This window comes from Saccostrea echinata, unplaced genomic scaffold, assembly GCF_033153115.1.
Source record: "Saccostrea echinata isolate AGI-Se365-2 ecotype Australia unplaced genomic scaffold, CSIRO_AGI_Sech_v1 ptg000023l, whole genome shotgun sequence".
NCBI classification, from domain to species: domain Eukaryota; kingdom Metazoa; phylum Mollusca; class Bivalvia; order Ostreida; family Ostreidae; genus Saccostrea; species Saccostrea echinata.
The window spans coordinates 7,162,583-7,189,000 of NW_026889772.1; the positions used below are offsets into that span (position 1 = coordinate 7,162,583).

The following is a 26,418-nucleotide window of genomic DNA, read 5'->3' on the forward strand; positions in this document are numbered from 1 at the left end:
TGTAATTATTGAAAGAAAAAATCCTTGGGGCTGAAATGTTTATAAATTGGAAGGTGTCAGGGTCCAATCCTTAGGCTCCTGAAGTAAAATTCAAAAGAAACTTAATAACAGAATATTACCTCCATAATAAATGAGGTATTTTCTTAATTTTCTTTTAAAAAAGCTATTTTGCATAATACTGATTTGAACCTGTCATTTCTGTATCGCCATATGAAATTATTTAGAGATGCCTTAATTAACTCGTATAACTACCCTAGAAAGTAGAATCAATATCCCCCTATATAACTAGCTCTTTGACTACAAATTTCCTCTACAAGTTCATAAAAAAAACCCCTCAAACTCGCAAAGTATATTTTCAACATCATAATTTAAAATGATAATCTTGAAAACACTTTACAAAAAACTTGATACAATCACACTATGTGAAAAAATATAGATCTCGTAATCTCAGTTACATTTCATCAAAATATCATTTTTATGAAGAATTTTGAAGTAATCTATTTTTCAATGATGAATGAGATACAAATGATGAATTATGGAATGAGATTACTACAAAATATTTGTCAAGCAACCGCCACCTCGTATTACAATACTACCATAGGCAAAGAAGGTGCATATCATTGAAATGAACTTTTAAAAAGTCTTCTTCTTCTTTTTTTTTAAAAAAAAGGGGGGGTGTAGTTCCTGATAATTCATATTTTAAATTGTCGCTTTAGATGACTTCTTATTTACAGCAATACAGGTAGATATGGTAATGACCATTAAGGATTGGTGACCTTCAGTGACACGTATTCCTCTGTATTCCTCTAAGCAATATTAACTTTGTGTGGGGTTACGACTTAAACACTGGCCCACTATGTATAACTGCTGTGCCCATTTGAGAGTTCTAGAAATATTTCTATTAATATCAACAACACTAAATTTTTTTGATTTTATGTTTGTTTCTGTTTGTTTCTTTTTTTAAATTATTCATATTCTTCGTTATTGTATAAAACAATGACGCAAGGTATTTTCTTCTCTTTCGAATCGCTGTACTAAAGCCCAATTTTGTAAAGAATGAAATTTCTAGGTCAGCAATGGCTGTGACCACTTCCACTTAATGCAAACTTAATATTGGGTGTGTCATGTATGTTACAAGGCGGTTAAGAAATTCAATTCAATTTTCAAAAAATGCTTAAGAAATATTATTTCAGATGCACATTATCTATATGCACTGCTCACTAATGAGCTCCAATTCCATGGTAATTTTATGCAAATAGATTTACAGTGAATCTGTCCTTTTATTTAAATTTGAATTATAAAAATAAAAACTATGGTGTAATGCAGTTTGTAATAAATTCAAGTATTCTTAGCATAAAAAAATTAAGATGAGGTAATTTGATACTTTATTTGCACGTATTTTCCCTATTTATTAAGCAACAGCAATTTCTGTTAAACAATACTTCATTGATTTTAAACAATTTTCCAGGGGGAGAATTACAAGTACCCTATGTTGAAAGTGAAAAAAAAATTAACTCAGTAGTTTCCGCTTTACACAAAATAATTCTCTAAAAGTCCAGTTTTGTTTACTTTGGTATATAGATGGTCCTTAAGTCTAAGAACTGCTGGAGTAAATGAAAATTGTAACACATAAATGTTATTCTGTATAATGTCAATGCAGATGTAGACTTATTTAGGTTCAGTGACCCTTAATTAAAGTACATATGTTGTGACTGAGCGGGACATTTAGCCCCTGCATATGACATTGCTTGCACTCTAGTGATTCATCGTAGATGATTTCATTAAAGTATTTGTTTTTAAAAATTGCATTGTGAATTTTAAAAAAGAAATTACGAAATCATTTCACCTTTTCAATACTGAATAGGTCTGTTGATTGTTGCCATAATCCACGGTTCTTTCAAAAGGCAGTTTATTAAAACGCGGTATGTACCAGTGTTACATTGAAATTGGATTTTTTTAATGGGCACCTAATAGACCGTACGTCCAAAAGTCCACTCTTGTTTGCTTCAAGGACACAAATGAATCTAATAGCTGTTAAAAAGGATCGAGAAAGCAAACGTATACACATGTGTTCGTTTGGTTCACAATTCATTGAGTTTTTATTACTAGTATTTAAGAAATGACAAATGAGTAATTTTTGATGATAATCCTATGTAATGGGAATAATCGATGTGGTAAGCTAAGAACATTTGAATGAAATATAATAAAATTAATATACATACAATGTTAATATAGTTCTGATACAGAGCATATAATACTAGGCAAATATGAAAAAAAAAAAGTTTAAACTTTGGAAGAAGTGATCTTTGAAATTGTATAGTGGTTATAAATGTCGTGCAGGAAATATCAAACTGACGAGGACATCATATCTATATGAAAAATAGCCGAGCGCCCCTTCTCTGACTGCCCCTGGTGCATTTATCCTGTTCAAAAAAATATATTTTCTTTACAATCGGTTTTGAATAAGTTCCGTCAAGAACATGGCACGAATTTCCTCAGTTCATAACAAGCCTGTTTTGCTCTGGATTATAATATATGATATATAAATAAGATACAGCTTTTACACGACATTTACTTATCATGATATTAGTTCATGTAATGAAATATCAGGGCACTCTCAAAATGAAAATTAATACTTGATTCTGCGAATCAATCAGACGTAATCAGTAATTGACACTCTCTTCGGCGCGTTAATTGTTATTTGCAAGTTGAGTTGTCGATTCCTTTCAGCACGGAAGCCAATACACAGAAAAATTGTATAAATTCATGCAGGTAGACAGGAAATCTATGTATGTTCATGTTAGTTTGCCAAGGGGGAGAGTGATATCCCGTGTTGTAAATTTCTCTCTTTCTTTGCAGTTGTTTACACAGTGCGGTACATTGACAAGTTTACTTGCAGTGTGAGAAACAGGAAGTGACCAATACATACTTAGTACGCTGACATACGCACCAGTCCGGCCAACAGTTTTCTCATCAGTAAGCAAAAAAAAAACATCTTACGTGTAAGTAGAATATGCAATCTTTAAATGATTTTTTTCTGAGAATGATTACTCAGTAATTGCACCTTTAAAGATAATTTTCTGTACAGTTTAGTCAATGTAAAGTTTATCATATCTGTCATGCAGTAATTTACATTGTTGTGTTTGTATATTTTTGAAAGTACTTAGTGTGTTAGGACGATGATATATGCGTTGTTTGATCTCTTACACACATACGATCCTAAATTCAAGAGATGCCTTTTTTACTGCTTTTATGTTCCAGGTTCATTATCTTCATTGTAGGGATTCTCTGCAATATTGCATTCATATGTAAACAATACCGGTTGAGAGCGTGTAAGGAGGATGTTGTGTTCATTGATCACTTAATACATCTGTAACTCATTGCAACATGTGGTTGGTAAGTGATAAGATATGTATATGATAGTGTCACTGTGCTATGTACTTACTGCTAATTTCTGTGAAGATAAATATTTTCTGACTAAATGTGCCTGTTTTAGAGTGTCAGTTTATACTTGCATTGCATACCTATTTATCTAAAGACCTAGCATAGTAAATAGTAATTTTTATCTATGATCTGAATTCATTGTTCATCTAGAGCAGACCTTATGTCACTTGTTTTCTGCCAATATTTCGATGACGTGCCTATTTATACGTTTCACAGGCAGACTTTCCCTGTCTTTTTGTTGCTAATCAGGGTCCTCTATCACCCATGTGATCGGAATTCCTCCACTTATTGTACAGAGTGTCAACATTAATTCTACATACTTTGTAGGGCTGATGAACCGCAGAAATATGTTACGGCAAACAAAAATCAATCGCAGTTGATCAAAGAAAGGGAGGACACTTCTAGTGAAAGACAATCAGCAAAGCTTGTAATTTGGGAAACAGATTTGTAAAAATGTTTGTGAACAGATTTTCGTATTTGACCAAGCAGTAGCAATGAATTACACACAATTTCTTCCTCTGTTGGAATTAACTCTATCAGAAACAGTTGAACAGAAGACAAGACTTCGAAAAAACGTCAAGCATGTTAACTCGGACATAATGGCGCGAACAAAAGCTCTACACGACGCAGTTGACAGAGCATGTGGACTTCTCTTGAAGTGGACGGGAAGCGTGATATCCAAGGAAATGAAACGACTGGACACACACGAGCAAGATCTGTTGAACATTATAAATCGGGTGACAGAAGAGATTGATGAGGAAGACAGTCTGAAGAAAAAACAGAACACCATTCACGGGAAAGACGGTGTTCTCCCAGAAATACACCGACTGACTGAATTTCAATATGTTTCTTTGAATTTCACAGTTGGTCAAACCCTAAGTGACGAATTCATGAAAGAATTATGCGGGTCTACACAAATATATCAAATAACACCCCCGTCTTCCATTTTAAAAAATCGCCGGAATACAGTGCCAAACATTAGACTCTCATTGGTAGCAGAATTTCAGTGTCATGGTCCGTGTCCATCTGCCAATGTCCACGCAATCGCTCCAATATCGGACACAGAAGCCTGGGTGTGCTGTGGGTGGGGCAACAAGGAAATCGACCTTTACAGTACTAGTGGCGACAAAAAAGTCAATGTTAAACTTGATATTAACGTCAACCACGTCGTTTTGACAAAAACTGGCGATCTTCTGGTCTCAAGCTATAATGGACAAACCATCAAGAAAGTGGATCAAAGCCTAAAGGTCTCAACTTTTGCTGACCTTACCTTTTTTTCTCGTGGAATGACCTTGGCTGAAAATGATTGTGTGTATATTTGTGGAACAGAAAGAAACGGAAGTTCCGGGCCGTCAACGAAGGATAATCGTCGGAATATAATCGCAAAATATTCCTTGGATGGGACGCTTATTTCCGAATTGACAATTTCCCCACATGATGCACACCGAATAACTTTGACAAGTGACAACAATATCTGCTTTTCAGATTACGAAAACAGCAACAAACGCCAGATAGTACTAATGGATGAAAACGGCCAGGAGTTGTGCAAATACGGAGGACCAACGCAGCATGAGCAGGAAAGTCCATTTTACCCCCTTGATTTAACATGTGATCACTATGGACATATCATAGTGTCAGACTGGAACAACGATTGTGTACACTTACTGAACAAAAACACAGGCTTTTTACAATTTCTTGTAGAACAAGGCGAAGGCATTCAAAATCCCAGTGCAATAGCCATTGACAGAGAGGGGCGATTGTGGGTGGGAAATGCTACTGGTCTTATAAGAGTTTACAATTACTTCAGCTGGTAGTGTGGCTCTGGTGTTGTTTAAGGAATGACAGACATGACACGTAGGCATACTAGCGCTTCGATCAAGAAAAATATGCCTACATGCAAGTTTGTGTAATTTACGCACCAATAACGTTCACAAAGCTAAAAACCATTCCTTATATTTACGTTTTAATGCTTTAAAATCAACAAAACTACATTCAATATTTGAATTTTTTGCTGCCCTATATCATATCTGAAACGTCATTGAGATGCCACAATTACACGCATTTTTCCGTGTATTTTTACGCGTGATAAACACGAAAACGGGACTCAAATTAGTTTTAAAGTTGGCTTAGTTAAACAACACAGCAAATGTAGATATAAGTTTACAATTACTTCAGCTGGTAGTGACTACTGGCTACTGGTGTTGTTTGAGTTTACAATTTCTTTAGCTAGTAGTGAGGCTACTAGCTGGTGTTAAAAGAATAATATATTTAATTCACTTGGTAGTAGGGCTGCTTGTGTTGTATATACATGTTTGTTTACAATTACTTCAACTGGTAGTGTGTCTGCTGATGCTGTAAGACTTTATAATTACTTCAGTTGGTACCGTATTGTGGCTGCTGGTGTTGAAAGGGTTTACAATTACTTCAGTTGGTACCGTACTGTGGCTGCTGGTGCTGAAAGGGTTTACAATTACTTCAGTTGGTACCGTACTGTGGCTGCTGGTGTTGAAAGGGTTTACAATTACTTCAGTTGGTACCGTACTGTGGCTGCTGGTGTTGAAAGGGTTTACAATTACTTCAGTTGGTACCGTACTGTGGCTGCTGGTGTTGAAAGGGTTTACAATTACTTCAGTTGGTACCGTACTGTGGTTGCTGGTGCTGAAAGGGTTTACAATTACTTCAGCTGATAATGTAGTGCTAGTGTGCTAATCGTTATACTTCAGCTGATAGTGTGGCTAAAGGTGTTGAAAGATTTTTTATCTAGTGTGTCCGCTGGTGTTGTAAATGTTAACGATTTCTTCAGCTCCTGGTCTGGCTACTTGGTTGTTATAGTTTACAATTACCAAGCAGCTAGGAGTGTGCGTATTGGTATCATGATATATATTCCTTTTTTTTCAAATTAGCTACAGACACTCGAGACACTCAATATGTGCTCATTGTGACTCGTTATTGATATGGCAAAGGTTATGATTATATTGCTGGCAATTAAATACTAGTTCTTAAAACTGGCTTTAAGTGTCGCCTGCAGAGTGGAGCGACATTTAGGGATTACTTAACTCGGTGTGTCTGTCTGTCTGTCTAGCTGTCCGTCTTGCACATCTTATATGTCGAGAAGAGGTATGGATTTGATGTTTTGCAAATATATTGCTTGGCACTATCGCTTTTGTAAATTACCATGGCTACCAACCTCGTGACTCTTGACATTTGATTTACTTTTCAAAATAGTTCACAGTGTCGATATACAGCATATTTTACATTTAAAGGTAAATCTATGCTATTTAGCATATATACTGTTTGTCATTAAACATTATGAAAATTCATGTAATGAAAATGATGACTGTGCCTGCGTTCATCTATGCAGGTAGATACAAAGACTAACGAAGAGGAACCTATACTCTCCTCTGCTTCATTTTCAGAGGACTTAAATTCGACGTTAAACAAAATATAATATATACGCACACACGCATAATTAAATGACCAGCGAAGAAAAGGAGGGGTCAGCTTATACCCCCGTTTTCTAAGTGCCTGTTGCATGTAGGACCAAATTTCAGAATTTTCATACATATTACTCTGTGTTATATCTTTCTTGATTTTAAGGACAGATGATACAAACACATTTTTATCAAAAAAATTGAAAATAACAACTTGAGTCATGTTTATATAATTAAAAGGAAAAGTTTAACCGAATAGATTTTAATTCTTTATTAAAAGTGAAACAAAAACGGGATTTAACGTGACAGAAATTTGTATAGACTTATAAGGATGGTTTCAGAAAGGTAGAATTTTGAACACCATGGAAAGTTTACAATTCCTTAATAATTTAGAAATTTATTATTCGCATCGTTAACAACCAAAATACGTCAAAAAATATATACCATACCAGGGATCCATTTTTTGTTTGTATCATCTGTCCTTAAGGCAGTACCTGCTTCTTTCAGTTTTCAAAGTTTGTAAAGAATTACTGTAAAACTTTGTAACCAAACTTGGGATATACATGTTCTTGAGACTTTTATGCAAAATCTATGTGATCAATGATGTAAAAATATGCTTTTTTGTTTACCTTAGCTATAACTCTAAATATATTTAAAAGAAAAAAATTGCATGTAAACAATTTGATTTTTCGACATTTTCAAAATTATGGTATTTTGTAATTTTTTTCGGGAGAAATTGAGCAAATTTAACATGAATTTATTTATATTTTCCTTTGAAAATCTTCATTGATTCTCTTAGCAATTGAATAATTTAGATTTTCAAAAATTTTGGAGCATAACTTAATAAAACATGAGATCATACTTCTCTGTGATAAAATTTAGCTGTTTAATTTCGAAGGGTATATACTCTTATGAAAATAAGCAAAAAAAAAAAAAAAAAAAAAAAAGACGTTAATGGTAACCTAACAACAAAGCTTTATGATAAACGTGATGACTTCAACTTTTCAATCGTCAACTTCCCTTACTTATAGCAATATACCCTTATCATCTGCATATGGGATTTACGTCTCTGAGTTGATTCGATACGCAAGAGCATGCTTTACGTATGAACAATTTCTAAAACGAGGCAAGCTATTGACAAACAAGTTGACGAAACAAGGATATCAACAGTCTCGTTTGAGGTAATCTTTTTGCAAGTTTTTCGGTCGGTACAATGACCTTGTCAATACATACAACCTATCATTGAGTCAAATGCTGATTGACATTTTTCATACTAATTGTTAGGCCATTATTTATACACTGAACTGTCTACGGATTTTTCCGGTTTTTGTTTCCCGATCATGACAAGGAGCACACGGCTGGTGTGACCGGTCTGCAGGGAATGCTCACTCCTCCATGGCACCTGATCTCATCTCTAAATTTTGAAGTCCGTGTTTGCTCTGCTCCAAATTTGTATCGTTTCATTGGACTTTGGAGATTGAATACTATTCCTTATCTTCATATTTTTTGGTAAGGTATGTCTTATATGGTTTTTTTTATAAGCCTATAAGTTGTTTTATTTAAATTATAAAAATATTTGATTGACAGAAATATTTGAAATATCGATCCTACCTTAATTTATTTATGTGTATTGAATTTTGAGAGGCAGTTTCCATTCAGTCTTGTTGAAAGAAACACCTTATGTGGATTCTCAAAAATTCCAAAAACAACTTTTAGAAAATTCTAAATCTTCAAATTTTTCTGAAGTCAGTTCCACTATCACCTGCATATGGTGTTTACATGTATTTCTCCAACTCATACGATTTTTAAGAGCATGCTCTGAGTGCGATCAAATTTAAAATCGAGGCAGGCTACTGACAGATAGCTTGATGCTTCGAGGATTTCAATAACCTAAAAGTCAACCTTAAAGTCAGCATTTCGTAAATTCTATGCTCGTAATAATGACCTTGTAAGAAATTATATAACCTATGATTGGGTCGTATTTTGGCCGACTGTTTCCATATTGTTAGGTCTTTGCTTTTAATGTTCCGTTTACTTGATCAATACATAGGGCTCAAGGCGGGTGTGACCAGTCAACAAGAGATACTTACTCCTCCTAGGCACCTGATCCCACCTCTGGAATTTTCGAGGGTCCGTGTTTATGCCCTGTTCACAGGTTTGTATTGTTTGAAGATTGTTTGAGATCGATCAATATTTGTTATCTTCACTTTTTCCTTATTGCTTAGAGTACAAAGGGAAGATTCCAAAGGGGATCACTCAAAGTTTTAAGAATAGGATTTGTCTGTATCCATGCAGTGAAGTGTTTTGTTCTGAAGTTCTTCCACTCTTGAAATATCCTCGTTGAAGAGAAATTGTACAAAGATGTTTGAGTGCGTTAATCTGTTTTTTGGATGATGAATCAGTGTTAAATCATTTGAGATGTAGTATCTATTTTAAAGAACAATCAATGTTTCTAAAGTATGAGATTGTTTATTATCTACGCTTTACTCTGATTTTAATATATCATTAAGATTAGGCTATTGTTAACTCTCCGAGTTAACTCTGCTAAGAATCATAGCTGTTTCTTAATATTTTCCATTCCACAATACTAGTATTTGCATTTCTTCTATTTTATTTATTATTATTGTGTCGTTTACTAAATAATGGATTGGAAAAATCGTCATGTAATCAAACTCAATATTAGATTTGAAATTGGTAAAAGACAAATACAATTTATTTGATACTGTTTGATGTTCTTTTTTAAAAAGTGACCCAGTGATTTAGGATATATACAGATATCTTGAGTTGAGAGCTCGTTTTCTGGCTTTCTCCAATCCGTCCGTCTGTCTGTCCGTCCTCTGTAAACTTTTCACATTTTCCACTTCTTCCAAAGAACCACTGGGCTACTTTTAACCAAAGGTGACACAAACCATCCTTTGGTGCAGAGAATTCATAGTTGATCAAATGAAGGACCAAACTCCCGTCCATGAGGAAATAATCAAGAAAAGTCAACAATACGTTAGGATGATTAAAAAAATCTCCTCGTGAATCACTGGGTCAGTGATAACTCAAGTGGAAACTTTCTGAAGTAGCGTAGGTTTGAAATTGTTCAAATCATGACCCCCGAAGGTAAGATGGGACCACAATAGAGATAAAAGTTTTACATTAGAATATATGAGAAAAATCTTTGAAGATCTTCTCAAACACCCTGGACCAGAAGGAACGAAATTCATGCAAAAGCATTCAAACACATAATATAGATTCTAAATTGTTCAAATTACGGACACCGGGGAAGGATGGGGCACAATATGGAATCAAAGTTTAACATTGAAATATTTAGGAAAATCCCAAGAATCACTGGATCAGAAAAATGAAACTTATGTGAAAGCTACCAGACATTATGTAAATCTTAAATTGTTCAAATCATGGTTCCTGGGGGTAAGGTAGGGCCACAATAGGGAAAAATAGTTTTACAATGAAATTTATACGAAACATTGAAATATAGAGGAAAATCTTTCTTTTAACATCTTCTCAAGAACCATTGGAACAGAAAAAATGAAACTTATGTGAATGCTTTCATAAATGATGGAGATTTTAAAACATGGCCCCCGGGGGTAGGGTGGACCCACAATAAAGGATCAAAGTTGTATATAGGAATGAAATATATAGGAAAAATCTTCAAATATCTTTTTCTCAAGAACCACTGGACCAGAAAAGAAGAAACTTAAGTGAAAGCATTCTGAGGTAGCATAGATTCCAAAGAAACACTACAGAAAAATTAATTTGCACACATTTCCAAGTTGAGTGGATTCAATTTTTTTTCCAGATAATGGACCCCCAGGAAAGAGTTAGCTAAAATCGAGATCAAATTATACATAATGTATGTATTCAGGAAGAGAATTTTCTTCTCAATAACTGCAATGCCATGTAAATCAAATTGATATTGAAACCCCTTTGAATTAGGGGCCATAATAGGGGGTAACAATTTTTTTTAGGAGGAGCATAAAAAATCTTTTAAAAATCCGAGGAACAGCAAGAGTTAAACTACCTCAGGTGAGCGTTGTTGCCTAGGGTTTTGTTATAGATTGAAGTGAAAAATACTTGTTATTTTCTTCAAGTTAAAACTGACATTAAATACTACACAATACTAAATCATGGTGGGAATCGAATTTTCCAGTCTAACAGACTTTTGACGCTGTTTAAAGAGACCTAGACACAGTTGAATTGTTTACATTTTAAAATTCTGTTTTTATTTAGGAAAAAAAACAGTTAAATGAATTGAACTTACATGAATATTTTTAGAATCCAATGACAACGACATTAAATTATCATACAAATAAATGATTATAAACAGTTTGCCAGTGTATTTTCTGTAAAAGTGTAAATGACAATTTCCTCTCAGAAGAAAAATTTTACATTTTCTCAGATTGCTCTAAAATTTTGACCAGGCCATGGCCCTGGGTAAGGGACGGTCACAAAAAAAAAAACAAAACATACAAGTATTTTAGGGATGTCAATTGTACTCGGACAGCTTAGTCGAATATCGGATGCTTTATTCGAACGATAGTCGAGTACTCGTTGAAATTAAATTAATTTTCATGTCATATTTCCTATCTGTTTTAAACAGACTGCTAGCCTGTACAATATTTAATCTACGCTACCATTATATTGAATTATTATTATTGAATCGTTAATATTTACGTAGTAATAAATATATGTGTCCAATGTATTTGATTTCAAATATAAAATTTACTGCACATTTTATCTATTTACAGAAAATCAAACGCTTGCATTTATCCTTTCTTTTCATGCTGCTAGTACATGTACCCGTTGTTGATTTCTTACCTGGAGCCATTTGAATATTAATGTGTCTCGTCAGTGACCCGTGATTGTTAAACAATAAAAGCGTAACTCTTATAAAAACAAAGAGAGCCTGTGATAAATTTTAATTATGAGAATCAATACAATTTTAAAATGATTGATATTAATGTCAGAAAGAAATACCTTTCAATTATGCTCATAACTGTCCCCCAATTTACATGTAATTACAAATTTACAACAGCTGTTTTATTATTCTTCATTAATTGATAGTTGCATTACACGATATCTTACGGAATTGCCGGTTGAAACTTTACAATTTGGATCTGACATCTTTTAAAGTATGCCAATGCATGTTTGCCGAACAAAAAAAAAAATCCTTTGAACAATTAACGAAGACCGGTTAAGCCTTTCCCTGAGTTTTACTCACGAGAACACTGAACACTGATACGTTAATAAATGAACTGAGCAGATCCATTTTTTTTTACCTTGAATTTAAGATTAAGTAGAGAATTTTTAAAGAATAACCGACTAAAAAAATTTTTGTCGATAGTCGGTATGATCGAACGATAGTCGAGTACTCGAATATTCGTTGACATCCCTAAAGTATTTACAAAAAAATTATTTTAAGGAATTCAATGATAACTTTTAACCTTATTTCAGCTTCTTCGTGTATTAATTGATAAATGTTTCTTTATCAAGGCAAATCAATGAAATTCCAAAAATGGGACCTACAAGTCTAATATGGATTTTTTATTGTGTAATTTTATAAGGTAAGCACAGACACTGTGCAGGTTTAAGAAGTCGGAGTTACCCTGCTTTCATTACCAGGCAAGCTGATGCAAAACAATCAAGACACACCTTACTTAGAAAAGTGGCGTAAACTGTATTCTGTGAAATCACATATTTTTGTGGGTCAAATTTTCGAGGTTTGAAGAAAAAATAATGGTTCGTGGGGGTTTGATTTCGCGGCTGGGGAAGTGTTGAGTAGTTATGTCTGTGAAATTTTACATTTTGTGGTGGACATGAATTCATGGTTCTCTTCGTACCTCGAAAATAACGAAAATTAAAACCCCAACGAAAATAAGTGAGTTCATAGTATTTCGAATCATGAAAGCAATTGTAAGGATATAATAAGTCGAAATAATGATTTAGATATTTTTTTTCGAAAATTGTGCAATGAGGCAATCTGATATTTATGGATCTAATTACAGAGAGTAAATTTTATTTGTTTCACGTTCAAGTCGTGATAATCAGGGACATTGTGGCATCACTTTCTCTTATTATGAAGAAAAGTCCAAAGTGGAAGGACCAGTGCATCTTGGACCAAATAGACTGCAACAGTTGCCAGAGCAGAACTGAAATAAGGTCTTGCCTGCCCATGAGTGGCATGACGTAATTCAATTTTTTTTCTGTAGGAGTTGTTTCCCTTTGACTTTACTGAACTAACACATATCCATAAAGCAGTGGTGATGGTTGATGGGTACCAGGTCTTGTCCACTCGTCAGTGGGCCCCTGCAGTGGTATCCTGTCAGGCACTCGGTTGCACCAACCGCGGTCTGCGAGATTAGGGACTACTACATGTAAGTCTGCGGTATTGACATATTAGCAAAGGAGGAAGTGCCAGTGGAACAACACACAACTGGCCAGCTCCAAGAGCTATCACAACCTAGGAGAGCAGAGCCTGTAGCTTACGCATAATCTTCCTTAAGTGAATCGCCAAGCCCCAAAGTCTTTTTAGCTATTGCTCAATTAAATGTACTTGTAAGCTGAGGTATCTTGCATCCTTTTGTTTGTTTACGATTGTAATAACAATTTCTACCGAACATTATCGAAAACATCTTTCATAGATTATAATCTAATGTATCAACGAAAGAAAAAAGTGAAAATCTTAAGAATTTTCGAAGAGTTATATGTGCCTGAAACATTTTTGACATCTCTGCTGCTGGACAATCTAGTCCTTAGCTGAATCTTTCTGTCTTCATCTACATTTTACCCCCTTACCCGGAGCATCCTGGAGATGGTTTCCCCCGAAAATCAGGCTTCTAGCTACCGTCTTCTAGATCTCTTCTTAACCACTATCATATTGACATTCCCTCTCGGCTGTTACGGTCATAGCCTCAGCTGACCATGGCACTGACTGCTCTCTACTTTGTCTGGCCACACATTCCTACTGCTGCCATCATCTTTCAACGTGATGCTTTTGAGGAACATTGTGCCACCTTTACACGTCTGCCATCCTGCTTGCCTGTAATCAGACACCAGATCGCCATACTTTGTATGCTTGCGTTCGTGGGTTATAAAATTGAGTCTCGGATGGTACCGTCAGCTCTATCGCCATCAGTTTCTTCATGCTCTCAGATATCTTTCGATAATCTCTACTATTGGTGGGAATATAAGCTTCCTCCCAAGGTCGACACCAGCTCCCCGTCTCTGACCATTGTTGTCGGGTATTTTGTAGAAATGAATTTAAGCACTGAGTTCGGCTTGGAAATAAATTTCTTATGCTACACAGATGTTTGCTGTCAAATTACACTAGAAATTAACAGGAATAAAATATAAAATACATTTACAAAAATATTTTTAACTGGTAAACAGTAAAGGTAAACAGAAAGCTTACCAGGAATCCAGGCATTTATGCAAAATAATACTTTATATCAGATCAACAGTCTTCTACCGTAAAGGAAACAAGTACAGGGGTTCAGAATTGGAAGGTTTTGTGCTTTTATACTATGCGCAGGAATTAAAACATGCATAATAGTAAGATTTTAAAAAACCCAGTCAGTTATTAGTCAGCAGTCAAGTTAAGATAGGTCACCTAACCGGAAACCCGTGGGTATAGATCTACGGTCGTAAGCGCCAGGGTCAAAATTTGAAGTACTTCATCGAAAATTCATGACATCTCTTCGTGAGAGAAAAATTATCGAATGGGACATAAAACAAGACAAATGCACACACACTCAATCATTCCTACATGGAATTTTATATTTCTCCTGAACATAATCTTTGTCAAGCATTTTTGATTGAAACAGTGAGCAAATCCAATTAAACAATATAAAATTGAGAGCACATCCCTGGAAATACCAGAGTTAGGATCTGATGTCATCCAGGAATAAGTATTGCATGTCTACCTGTCACACACATGCAGCGGGGACCCTAAGTTTTGATAAGGTAAACAGATCGTGTAATCAAATGGCAAATTAATATGAAAATAATGGCCTAGGCTAAAATTTTATATGAAAAACGTCAGTCAACATTCAACCCAGCAAAGGCTGTAATTTGCAAACTATGTTATTGTAGCGAGCATAGAATTTAATTGTTCATTTTAAACGAAATCGTCGATACCCCTCAAACATCAACATATTTTTCAGTAGTCAGCATCAACAAATTGATTCTATGCATATCGTTAAACATGCTCTTACCAATAAATAGCTTCAAGTACAACGTAGGGGGCTGTAGCTTGGAAAACAAAGTGAGGAAATATCATAATTTTATGAATAATTTTGATTATCTTCTTTCCCTGGAAGGAAGGTAAAGGTGTAATATATAGCTTTAAGTACAATAAGAAGGGATGTGGCTTGGCGAACAAAATGAGGAGATCTTTAGAACTCCCATATTTCACTGCTCCCATTCCCCAGGTTTGGCTTACTTTTATTATATCATATCATTATAACACTTTTCCAAAATCTAAAGTACTGCAAATCTATACGTCAGAGGATTATTTGGGGATTTCTGCTGTAGATTTTATTTTAAAGGTAAATTTTAATTGTAAATTTTATGTAGAATTTACTAACCTCACTGATGTCAATGTTAAAAAGAAAAGGCCTCTGACATCTTTTAATACTTACAGTGTAGTAGTATTATGTCGATCATTAGGTCTACACACCAGATGCTTATTAGAGATTTAAATGGCTTGGAAAAATGTAAATTTTCATACATTGACTTGCAAAGACATTTTTGACGTTATCGAAAATTAGAAAAATTGTCAAATTTCTAAAAAAAAGCCCCAAGTTTGAAGAATATCAAACGATTTAGCACAGGAACATATATAAAGAGGATATTCAATGTTTTGCTGTTAGATTCCTGAGTGGGACAGGATTTTCTGATATTCTCACGAGCGCGAACCTCGAGTGAAAATATCAGAAAATCCCGCCTCACGTGTGAAATAACTCAATATCCAAATTCAAACAATGGAATTTTTTGTTTACATTATTTTTTTGGTTTTTCGTTTTGTCCCTAACGCCTTTTATAGTTGTCTTTTCGTAACAAAATAAATTTCAAAACATTTTACAGGAACTTTGGCATTTTTAGCCAGTGTCTTGGTGCTTTATTCACCCTTGCTATTTATAGGAATATTTTCACTTAACGTGAAGGTAATGATCTCGAGTTTTCCCGCGAATTTGTTTCTGTGAAACTAACACTGACTTTTGTTAATTTCACAGTGATAATAACAGGTCTGTGAAAATGTCAATTTCATTCAAAAGATAAAGTCAATTCAGAGTTTTTAACTTTTAAAATTTACTGATGTAATAAACTGCATGAGTTTATATATCAGAATAGGTTCTAAGTGCTCAAATGTGCTCATTTATTTTCTTACTGATTGAAGGGTAGAATGTATAAACTATAGTTTTCAATTTTCCAATTTTCTCAGTGTATTATGATTTATCAGCACTGACATCATGGATAATTTGAACTATTGAATTATACACTGAGATCTACTTCAAATTAGTTTAATCACTCCCCTTTTCCACGTCTATTTTTTTTTTTTTAAAAAGAAGATTTTATTTATGCATATGTCCTTTTTTATACGATTTTAAGGGAAACACTTTTTCTTCTGCATTTCACTTTTAAAAATAATAAAGTTCTTTACTCTCAATGAATGTTATTCAATAAACATGCTAAAGACAATATTCACATTTAGATTATTCATGTCAATGTGTGCAAGATTATATTTACCATTAACAGAATAAAAGGCTCTCTAATGCACTCCAAACTACGTTACCTATAGAGATTCGTCGTTGAAGAGCTTCGCTCCTCAGCTTTTGAGCAGATTTTTGTCTGGACTTAAAGGAGGCTGGGGGGGTCAACAAATTAACCATCAGATATAACTTATATTTTTAGATATGATATCTTAAGCTGTCAACTATCATTTGGCAAAGAAAAAATTCATACATATTAGTTTTAAAATTTGATCATTTTTGTATATCTTTATATGGAGCTCTTCTTCTAAAGGAGATCAATATAGTCTAAAAATGGCCACGACCACCCAGCCCTCTTAATTTCAAAAATTCTGCATAATATGTTAGTTCTTACAATAAATATGGATTCTACAATGCCAAATATACTATATTCAATAAAAACCTTAATATTAAATTTTTTTTCTCTTTCGAAGTATTTACAGTACTGTTAGTCTGGATTCCTTTCTCCAAATTATTTATTTAATTAATGTCATGAATTTTATCAAATATAGCAAATATATTGTGAAAGTCCAGAAAAAAAAAATAGTCTCACTATCTAAAAATTAACACTACGGGGGCCATTCAGTAAGTAATGCAACATACAGTTTATCATAATAAATGTAGATGTATTTAATTTTATTTCTTCACAGGTGAAAAATTCTATTCTATTTAAGAACTAATCACAGAAAACCCCATGCTTTTTCCTATTTTTGTCACAAAGGAATTCACTTTTAAAGTAAGCATGGTCACTGCACTAAGCTAAAAACTGTTGTTTAAAAATGATCTCTGCCAGGAAGACGAAAATGAGGGCGTGTATGAAAATTGTGCCTCAATAAAAGTAGAAAGGTACAATTAAAAGATCGCAGTCAAACTGGTCGATCGAAATCTGTAGGGGCACCAAAAATGGATGGTGAGCAACATGATATCTGAAAATGCCAAATTTCCACTGAAAGACTTTGTTAAAACACGAAACATTTCATCGTCATAACTGTTTATAGAGTTCTGACAAATGAAATAAATCGAACAATAGTTCTATCAGATGGGTGCGTTATTTCCTTACAAATACCTAAGAGAAAACACACGTTAAATATACCAATGCTCTATTTAAAAATAAACATTTTTACAAAAAAAAAGAAGATTTGATAAACTTGAGTAATAGACAACGAAACATTGTTGTACTTTTTATAGCCGAAAAGGAAGATCAAGAATAAAATGTGGAGTCAGAGAAAGCTGTTGTCCTATCATTGCAAAGAGGAGCAAGGGTTCCAAATATGCTTTATCATTTTTCTTTTTATTCAAAAGGTCCAGTAACACATGTACATACAGCCAAAGGAAGGGCTATTAATGGTAACTTTTATGTTAAAATTTCACTCAGGAAAGTTTAGCAGAATTCCTGCAAAGCAAGCCAAAATACAGGTCTCCAGGATATTTTTTTCTGCACTTGAAACGCTGCTGCAAATAAGCATAGAGAAATGAATAAAATTTTGAAGAAAGGAAAATTTACAGAGCTTGAGATCAACCATTTTCGCTAGATCTCAGCATTGTAAGATCTTTTTTTCTTCCAAAAACACATGAAAGCAATCAAAGGAAGATTTTACAATTTCAGGTATATCATGGAAAGTGCTAGCGCTATTCATTAGTGTCTTTAGGGCATTCCTTAAGATGAGTATGCTGAGGTTTTCTGGTCATGGTTACAAACACTTTATAGACATGAGTAAATGTTAAAAGGGAAAGCTCTGAGGGATTGAAAGTATTAATATTTATTGAACGACCCATTTTAGTATACGTATATCTAAAAATTACATCACAAACCCCACTTTTAATTTTCTTTACTGAAAATATAAAAGATAATTTCAACCATTCTTCTAAAATTCAGCCAAATCTGAATACTTTAATATGATTGTACTGCTTGCTTAAGGTCAAGATCTAGTAATTGGGAGTTGAACTATGTTCAATCTCCCTTGTTTAGTGCACTTTCTGTGCGCAGTAATTTGTATTGATTATATAGTGGCCGTCAGTGGGGCTTCTGTGTCGGCTAATTTACTCCCGCGATTTTCAATACAACCTTGCATGAACATCCGCCATAAAGTAGTCCATGTCATTTTTCTGAATTAATCTATACGGATAGTAAGCCTACATTAAATTATGCCCCTCAGTGGAAAGTATGCTGCCTTTTAAACTCTGTACATCCTTAAAGTCATATATGGCGTATTTTTTAATTAGTTCAGACGAACTAAAATCAAAAAGATCTTTCTATCTGTTTTAGGCCTATTATTTTATGTAAAGATAGGACTTTCCTGTAAATTCCACAATTTAAATCAATCACGTTTCAAAGATATTAGAAATTTAAAACAATAAACAATTTATTTACTGACTCCGCATTTAATTAACAGACACAGTTTAAAATCAATTTAACTATGGAAACATGTGGTTATTCAAGTTCAAAATCGGTGAAAATTTTTGAACGTAAATAACTTATATCATGTTTATCTACACTCAATCTCGTATTTTTATTATTTTTTTTTTAGCTCAGATACGCCATATATAGCTTTAATTGACATGTAAAATACAAATTATATGTCATTTCACTTAATTTTAATATTACATTTTTGATCAAATCAACATTGATTTATACAGAACCAAAAAAGATTGAAAATGGTCGTAACTGACCTCATTTGCAGCACAGGGACACCTATAAACACCGAGAGGGAAATTAACAACTGTGCGACACAATGGCGCGAAATATTTGACTATGGCGCGAAACCTCTTTATTGTCTGAGGTGTAGTAAAAATTAGTTCACAAACATTATTTTCATATTTTTGTAACGTTAGCCATTAAAATTTGAAATCAAATTTAAATGTATGTGTACAGGAAACAAAACTTCATAATATTGCAAGGCATTGTTAATCATATTGATTAACTCTATGTTGTGTGGATTAAAAATGTTGATTAACTCCATGTTGTGTGGATTAAAGGACCCCTCAGAGTGTTCAACTCCGGATCCCATGAGTACTTTCAGCACTTTGATTTCACTGAGTTTTCCTGCAAATTAAGCCCGGATACACCTTATTTTACTTAGGTATAGTTATAAACCATATTCAAGGAATTCATTTCTGTAGGCACATTTCATTTACTAGATCTTGACCTTAATTTTTAATGCCAGAAAAATGACATTTTTGAGTGCAAAAAGGTCAATAATTCACTGTGCGACTTTTTCATTGTCACAAATTATAATGTGTCTTTTCAAGGCTAAAATAAGACTGTATTTTTGTCTCATGATTTATTTGGATTAAAAAAAAACCACTGGCTGGAAAACTTCGAAAAAATGATAATTATTTGTTAGACGTAATTGCAGTGCAAAAAGGTCATATCAAATGCTCCGTAGTGCCAAAAGAAGCGCACTGACCCACATTATTTTGTTTTGAGTTTTTGAATACGCTATGTGTGTAGAGTCTCAAAATATACTTCATAAAAATTCTTAGTACTTTGATAGTCTCCTTAAATGATATACAAAACCCCGAGTTACCTCCTCTTGGACTGGCTATATTTCCCGCCACGCATTGCGAGTCTATGAACAACACGTGAAATCCAAAATGGCTGATCAGAATGAAGAAGACACGACTCCGGCGGCAGATATTGTCGTTACTAAGTATAAAATGGCTGGAGATATGGTCAACGGTGAGATAATTACTAATTACTTAAGTTTAGTGATTTTTTTCTAATAAGGCTGCGGATGGTGTCTTTTTAATACGACACATTCGCTTGAGAAAGCGAACTTTTTGCCATGCTGATTGACACACGTGTGATTGCACAACAAAGTGTTAAAACTTCCAGGATATTTCTGATAATAAAAGGAAATAATTTATATGTTCTTATAAAGAACTGCATGCATCATGTCATCTTGATTTAAAGAACGTGCTCCAGTTGATCTAGTTTTTTTCTCTACCATATGTTTATAACAACCCCCCCTCCCCCTCAACAAAATCACGATACAATATAAATACTACCAATATCCAATTGTTCAATAATTGTGATCCAAGATGTTTAATGTCATTGCATACCCTTTAAATTTAACAATTTGCATGAAAATATAGGCCTAAAACACAGATGATTTAGGACAATTCTTAGTTTAACGTTTGAATTGGTCTTTGTCGTAATTATAATCATGTGCTAATTATCAGACATGACCAGTTTATCAGTACTGATTGATGGGTAACATCATTTTATTTTGAAGGCATCATGAAAGAAGTGATTGCGAAATGTGTAGCTGGTGAAAAGATAAACAATATCTGTGAGTTTAGCGACAGGAGACTACAAGAAGAAACAAGCAAAGTGTTTAAGAAGGACAAAGAAATGAAGAAAGGTATGAACCTGATGAACAGAAAATCTTCAGAAAGTGTCAAAAACCTGCTTCTTGGACAAAACATATTTAATTGGATAGGTCTAAAGAAATAAAGTATGTGTGTTTCCAGTAACCTGACTAACCCTAATTTTACCCTCAAACCCTATTACTTTTTTTTTCCAAATCAAGATTTTGAACCGTACTTTTGTTCATTAGTACAGTTTTCTCATAGTGCAGTCAATAAAATGCATGCCTCAGACACTGTAAAAATGTGTCTGTCTAATTAAAGTGTCAATTGTTTTGTTGTGTATGTTTATTCATATATGTGTATGCATTTATGATGAAAAAACAGTGTATTGAATAATTAATTGATGTTTTCAAAATAAAAAGTAAAGGAAAAAAAGTTATTGTCTACCTACCTACCTTAATTTTTTTTGGCATGTTATAGGAAGCATGGGTTCTAGACAACATTTCTAAGCTGTACATGTTGTTTGTGGACAAGTTAAGAGAAAAGTTAACTTATTGATCTGTGTCAAATTGAAAGTTTTTTCATTGTCACTGTCTTACAGCATATGTAAAATTGGGAAAGGGTTAGAGCAAGCTTGTAAAAAAGAAAATTATAGATATATTTAATTGGAGTTTGTACATGACATGTATGAAAGTAAAGGTTGGGCAAATAACTTGACTGTAAAGATGTGAGGCTCTGTTTCAATATTTTTGGAACTGCCATTGTGATGATTGTGATTTTATTTCAGGCATTGCCTTCCCAACATGTGTGTCAGTCAACAACTGTATATGTCATTTCTCTCCCCTTAAGAGTGATCCAGATAAAGAACTATCTGATGGAGATGTTGTGAAGATGTAAGTAAAAAAAAATTCTGTGTCTTGGTTTATGCTTATTTACATTTAGAAGGTGTCTAATCTTTGAGTATTGGTATAATTTACAGACAGAAAGAATAAAAGTTTTATAGAAAAGAAAACGAAAACAAATTAGACTCTTTCACCATAAAACACTGCACAAATTTAATGCTATTAGTATTATACCATTTCAATTTGTTCTAGGCCAGTGAAAAAATTTCTTTCTTTTGGTGATATCTTGACTTAATACTGTCCTTTTTTCAAGAAAACCAATATTGATTTTTTTTTTTAAAGAGATGCTGAGAATAAATATACAGTTAAACTTTGGTATCTCAAACACTGATATCTTGAATACCATGGATATGTCGAAGTGATTTGGAAGTCACAACCACTTATTCTTTAAGTTTTTTACCCTTGATATCTCAAATTCATGGATATCTTGAAGTTTTTGCCTGGCTTCATCGAGTTCAAGATAACGGGGTTTGATGGTATATGCTTTTTATGATTGGGGTTTTTACTTTCAACTCTATTCATTGACTTTTTATTCAAGTTTTTAAGAAGTTGATTCATAACCTGAAGGATTACAGTATGATTTTGATGCTACGGTACAGGATTGATTTCTATACTATGACAGTGTTATTTTTCATTGACAGTGACTTGGGAGCTCAGATTGATGGATACATTGCTGTAATCGCTCACACACTTGTTGTTGGTGCATCAAAGGTTGGTGTCTCTCTGAAATCGGAATAGCTTAAAAAAAAGTTACAAAGTTAGCAGTCATTACTTAAGAAGTTAGAAAATTTTCAGTCTTTTGGGGCTCTAGTAAGTGCCCAAATCAACTTTGTCAATCTTTTTACCTTGATCTTTGATCAGTTGATACCATACCTCTTTATAATGAAATAAATTACCTCTGTACTATCAAATAAAAGTACCACCACCTTACTTTGGATTTTTTGTCATAGACATGGTCATATATAGAAAGGGCATGCTAAATGGCCCTTGCATTTTATGAAAATAATGTACATATAATTTTATTATATTAAATTTTTGGCTTTCACTGAACCACGTATTCATCATGTCTTTAAAAAAAAAGTCAACTTTACTGGAATTGTTTAAAAGTTATCTTAATAGTTGTTATTATCTCAAGAGCATTTTTTCTACTATAGGAAAATAAAGTTAAGGGGAGGAAAGCAGATGTCATCATGGCTGCACATTTAGCTTCAGAAGCTGCCCTCCGGATAGTCAAACCAGGCAATGAGGTCGGAGATGGCTTCTATGTTTTCCAAGTTTCAATTTGAAAAGACAACAGTGACAGAATCCATTGTAAATCTCGTGACAAATAATTATGTTTCCATGTCCTGAAGATATATGATAAGGAAGGATTATTATTATTGATGTGTTTTTCTGTATTCAGTGTACTTCTACTTTGGTTAGAATGCTTAAGTTAACAGTTTAGAGATTGCTGATAAAGTTGATCTATGACAGATAATCTAACAGTGTCATCGTCTTGTAGAATAATGTGGTGACTGATGCCGTACAGAAAGTTGCTGAATCATTTAAATGTAAACCCATTGAAGGTGAGAAAACAATAAGTTACACCTGCCATTATGTGGTGTGTGTAGGCACAGCGTTTTGGTAGTGATATTTTGATCTATATCTTTCTAGGAATGCTTTCACATCTGTTAAAAAAGCATGTTATTGATGGGGAAAAGGCAATAATTCAGAATCCCTCAGAAGCCCAAAGGTAAGTGGTATCTAGGGATGCGCGATTTTATTGGGATATCGGTATATGATGATTTTTTATTGCGTTATACGTATCGTGATACGGAGACTAAAATACCGGTACTTGGTACATAATTAAAAATTCCAGAAATTATTCATTTATTTTTTCGAACTATTAAATAAAAATTACAGGAAGTCTAAAAAAAGTTTGAAAAAGTTAAACTATGGCATCCAAACATGCTTTATATTATATAAATAAAAATGAGAAAAGTGAAGTTATATGTTTACAGCGTATTTGTAAGAAAAATTATAGAAATTCATTAGAAATTGTAGTAAAAATTCTGTGTAAAATTTATACATATATATTATCGTGATATTTTGGAGAAAAAATCGTGATATATCACAATACGAAATTTTTGGCGATACCCATCCCTAGTGATATCAGTTAAAAGAAAAAGAAATGTACCCATTTAGCTTTGATATTTAGCTCAACTGATTAGACTATTTATAAAAAAATTATCTGTTTGCCCGACTAGAAGTGACCTGACTTGAAACTTTTATAAACATCTATAAACTGTTTTTATTCATTTTGAATTTTCTCATTCCATCAGCAACTATTGTAATTTTAATAATACTTTCAGTTTTAATAAAATTTGCAAATTAAGTATTGATGTAGAAAATTCCCCAACCCGACCCAAATTTTTTTTTTATCCTGAGTCAGGTTAAACGAAAAACAATTTTTGAAAACTGGTCTTGATGATTGCATATTTATTACTGTTAAATTTTGTATGATTTCATTTATTTATTCTTGCTAAATGAATAAAATTGATCAAGATCCATGATTTCATATGCATGTATAATATCAATTTTAAATTCAGAAAACAGTTTAGTCATTGTTATTAAAAATAAATAATATAATACTTGAACCTGCCTACATGTGAATGAATAAAACTTTATTGTCATCATATGATCATGGTCATGTTAAAAGTTGATAAATAAATTTTAGGAAAGAACATGAAAAGTGTGAGTTTGAGACATATGAAGTGTATGGAGTCGATGTTTTAATCAGCACAGGTGAAGGCAAGGTGAGATAAAATGCACCAATATCATATAGTTACAGCAGCTGTTTGACACAAGATTAAAGCTATTTTGTAGTGTGTAAGAGAGTAGATGATAAATTTTGAAACAATTTTTTTTGAAAACATTTTTAATTTTAAAGATAACAAAACACATCATACAAAATAAATTAAACAACAAATTTGGAAGTAAAAGGAAACTGGTTGTTTTTAGCTCACCTGAGCTGAAAGCTCAAGTGAGCTTTTCTGATCACCCGTTGTCCGTCCGTCCGTCCGTCTGTAAACTTTTCACATTTTCGACTTCTTCTCAAGAACCACTGGGCCAATTTTAACCAAACTTGGTACAAAGCATCCTTGGGTAAAGGGGAAGTTAAATTGTAAAAATGAAGGGCCAAGTCCCGTTCAAAGGGGAGATAATCAAGAAAATACAAAAATTGGGTGGGGTCATTAAAAAATCTTCTTCTCAAGAACCACTGGGCCAGAAAGGCTGAAACTTACGTGGAAGCATCCTTGGGTAGTGTAGATTCTAAATTGTTCAAATCATGACCCCCGGGGGTAGGGCGGGGCCACAATAGGGAATCCAAGTTTTACATAGAAATATGTAGTAAAAATCTTTAAAAATCTTCTTCTCAAGAACCACTAGGCCAGAGAAGCTGAAACTTATATGGAAGCATCCTTGGGTAGTGTAGATTCTAAATTGTTCAAATCATGACCCCCAGGGGTTAGGGCGGGGCCACAATAAGGAATCCAAGTTTTACATAGGAATTTAATATGTAGTAAAAATCTTTAAAAATCTTCTTCTCAAGAACCACTTGGCCAGAGAAGCTGAAACTTATGTGGAAGCATCCTGGGGTAGTGTAGATTCTAAATTGTTCAAATCATGACCCCTGGGGGTAGGGCGGGGCCACAATAAGGAATCCAAGTTTTACATAGAAATATGTAGTAAAAATCTTTAAAAATCTTCTTCTCAAGAACCACTTGGCCAGAAAGGCTGAAACTTATGTGGAAGCATCCTTGGGTAGTGTAGATTCTAAGTTGTTCAAATCATGACCCCCGGGGGTAGGGTGGGGCCACAATAAGGAATCCAAGTTTTACATAGAAATATGTAGTAAAAATCTTTAAAAATCTTCTTCTCAAGAACCACTTGGCCAGAAAGGCTGAAACTTATGTGGAAGCATCCTTGGGTAGTGTAGATTCTAAGTTGTTCAAATCATGACCCCCGGGGGTAGGGTGGGGCCACAATAAGGAATCCAAGTTTTACATTGAAATATGTAGTAAAAATCTTCTTCTCAAGAACCACTTGGCCAGAAAAGCTGAAACTAATGTGGATACATTCTTGGGTAGTGTAGATTCTAATTAGAATATATAAATTGTTCAAATCATGACCCTCGGGGGTAGGGGGGGACCACAATAAGTACTATGAGGGGGGGGGGGGGGAGAGAAATCAGGTGAAAAACAGCAAGGCCAAAGTTACTCAGGTGAGCGCTGTGGCCCATGGGCCTCTTGTTTCAGTTGTTTTAGTTTGATTGACACCATTATATCTTTGTATACAGGGTATTTTTAGCTATTTTAACTTGATTGACAGCATTATATCTTTGTACACAGGGTAGGGAACAGGAGACGAGGACTACAGTGTATAAAAAGAAAGACATTATCTATCAACTGAAAATGAAGGCCTCACGACGTAAGTCTTGGCTTTACTTTCTACAACTCTCTGTACAATGTACATGTTTGAAATGTGATTGCTGTAATTAATTCCGATAGAAATGAAATACAGTAAAGCATGCGA

General features: G+C 33.8%; 2 protein-coding genes across 3 annotated transcripts in view; both read left to right on the forward strand.

Annotated features, from left to right (window-relative positions):
• Window positions 1-2,875: 2,875 nt before the first annotated feature.
• On the forward strand, window positions 2,876-5,442 carry LOC133191136 (uncharacterized). Its single transcript, XM_061326843.1, has 3 exons — window positions 2,876-3,002; window positions 3,282-3,396; window positions 3,772-5,442. The coding sequence occupies exon 3, from the start codon at window positions 3,939-3,941 to the stop codon at window positions 5,256-5,258; it is 1,320 nt and encodes a 439-aa protein (XP_061182827.1). The 5' UTR covers window positions 2,876-3,002; window positions 3,282-3,396; window positions 3,772-3,938; the 3' UTR covers window positions 5,259-5,442.
• Window positions 5,443-20,192: 14,750 nt separating this feature from the next.
• The window catches only part of LOC133191138 (proliferation-associated protein 2G4-like), a 146,659-nt gene continuing 140,433 nt past the window's right edge, over window positions 20,193-26,418 (forward strand). For both annotated transcript variants that reach the window (XR_009721662.1, XM_061326845.1), the window contains exons 1-9: window positions 20,193-20,309; window positions 20,866-20,994; window positions 21,729-21,834; window positions 22,485-22,554; window positions 22,998-23,090; window positions 23,345-23,408; window positions 23,497-23,575; window positions 24,560-24,638; window positions 26,235-26,313. Coding sequence is in view for 1 of the 2 variants with exons in the window: in XM_061326845.1 (XP_061182829.1) it covers window positions 20,225-20,309; window positions 20,866-20,994; window positions 21,729-21,834; window positions 22,485-22,554; window positions 22,998-23,090; window positions 23,345-23,408; window positions 23,497-23,575; window positions 24,560-24,638; window positions 26,235-26,313 (784 nt within the window). In the remaining variant the exon portion in view is untranslated. The remainder of the gene's footprint in view (window positions 20,310-20,865; window positions 20,995-21,728; window positions 21,835-22,484; window positions 22,555-22,997; window positions 23,091-23,344; window positions 23,409-23,496; window positions 23,576-24,559; window positions 24,639-26,234; window positions 26,314-26,418) is intronic.

What these genes read in the sequence shown, in the direction of transcription:
- LOC133191136 (XM_061326843.1), top strand. Translation starts at nt 3,939, where the DNA reads ATGAATTACACACAATTTCTTCCTCTGTTGGAATTAACTCTATCAGAA.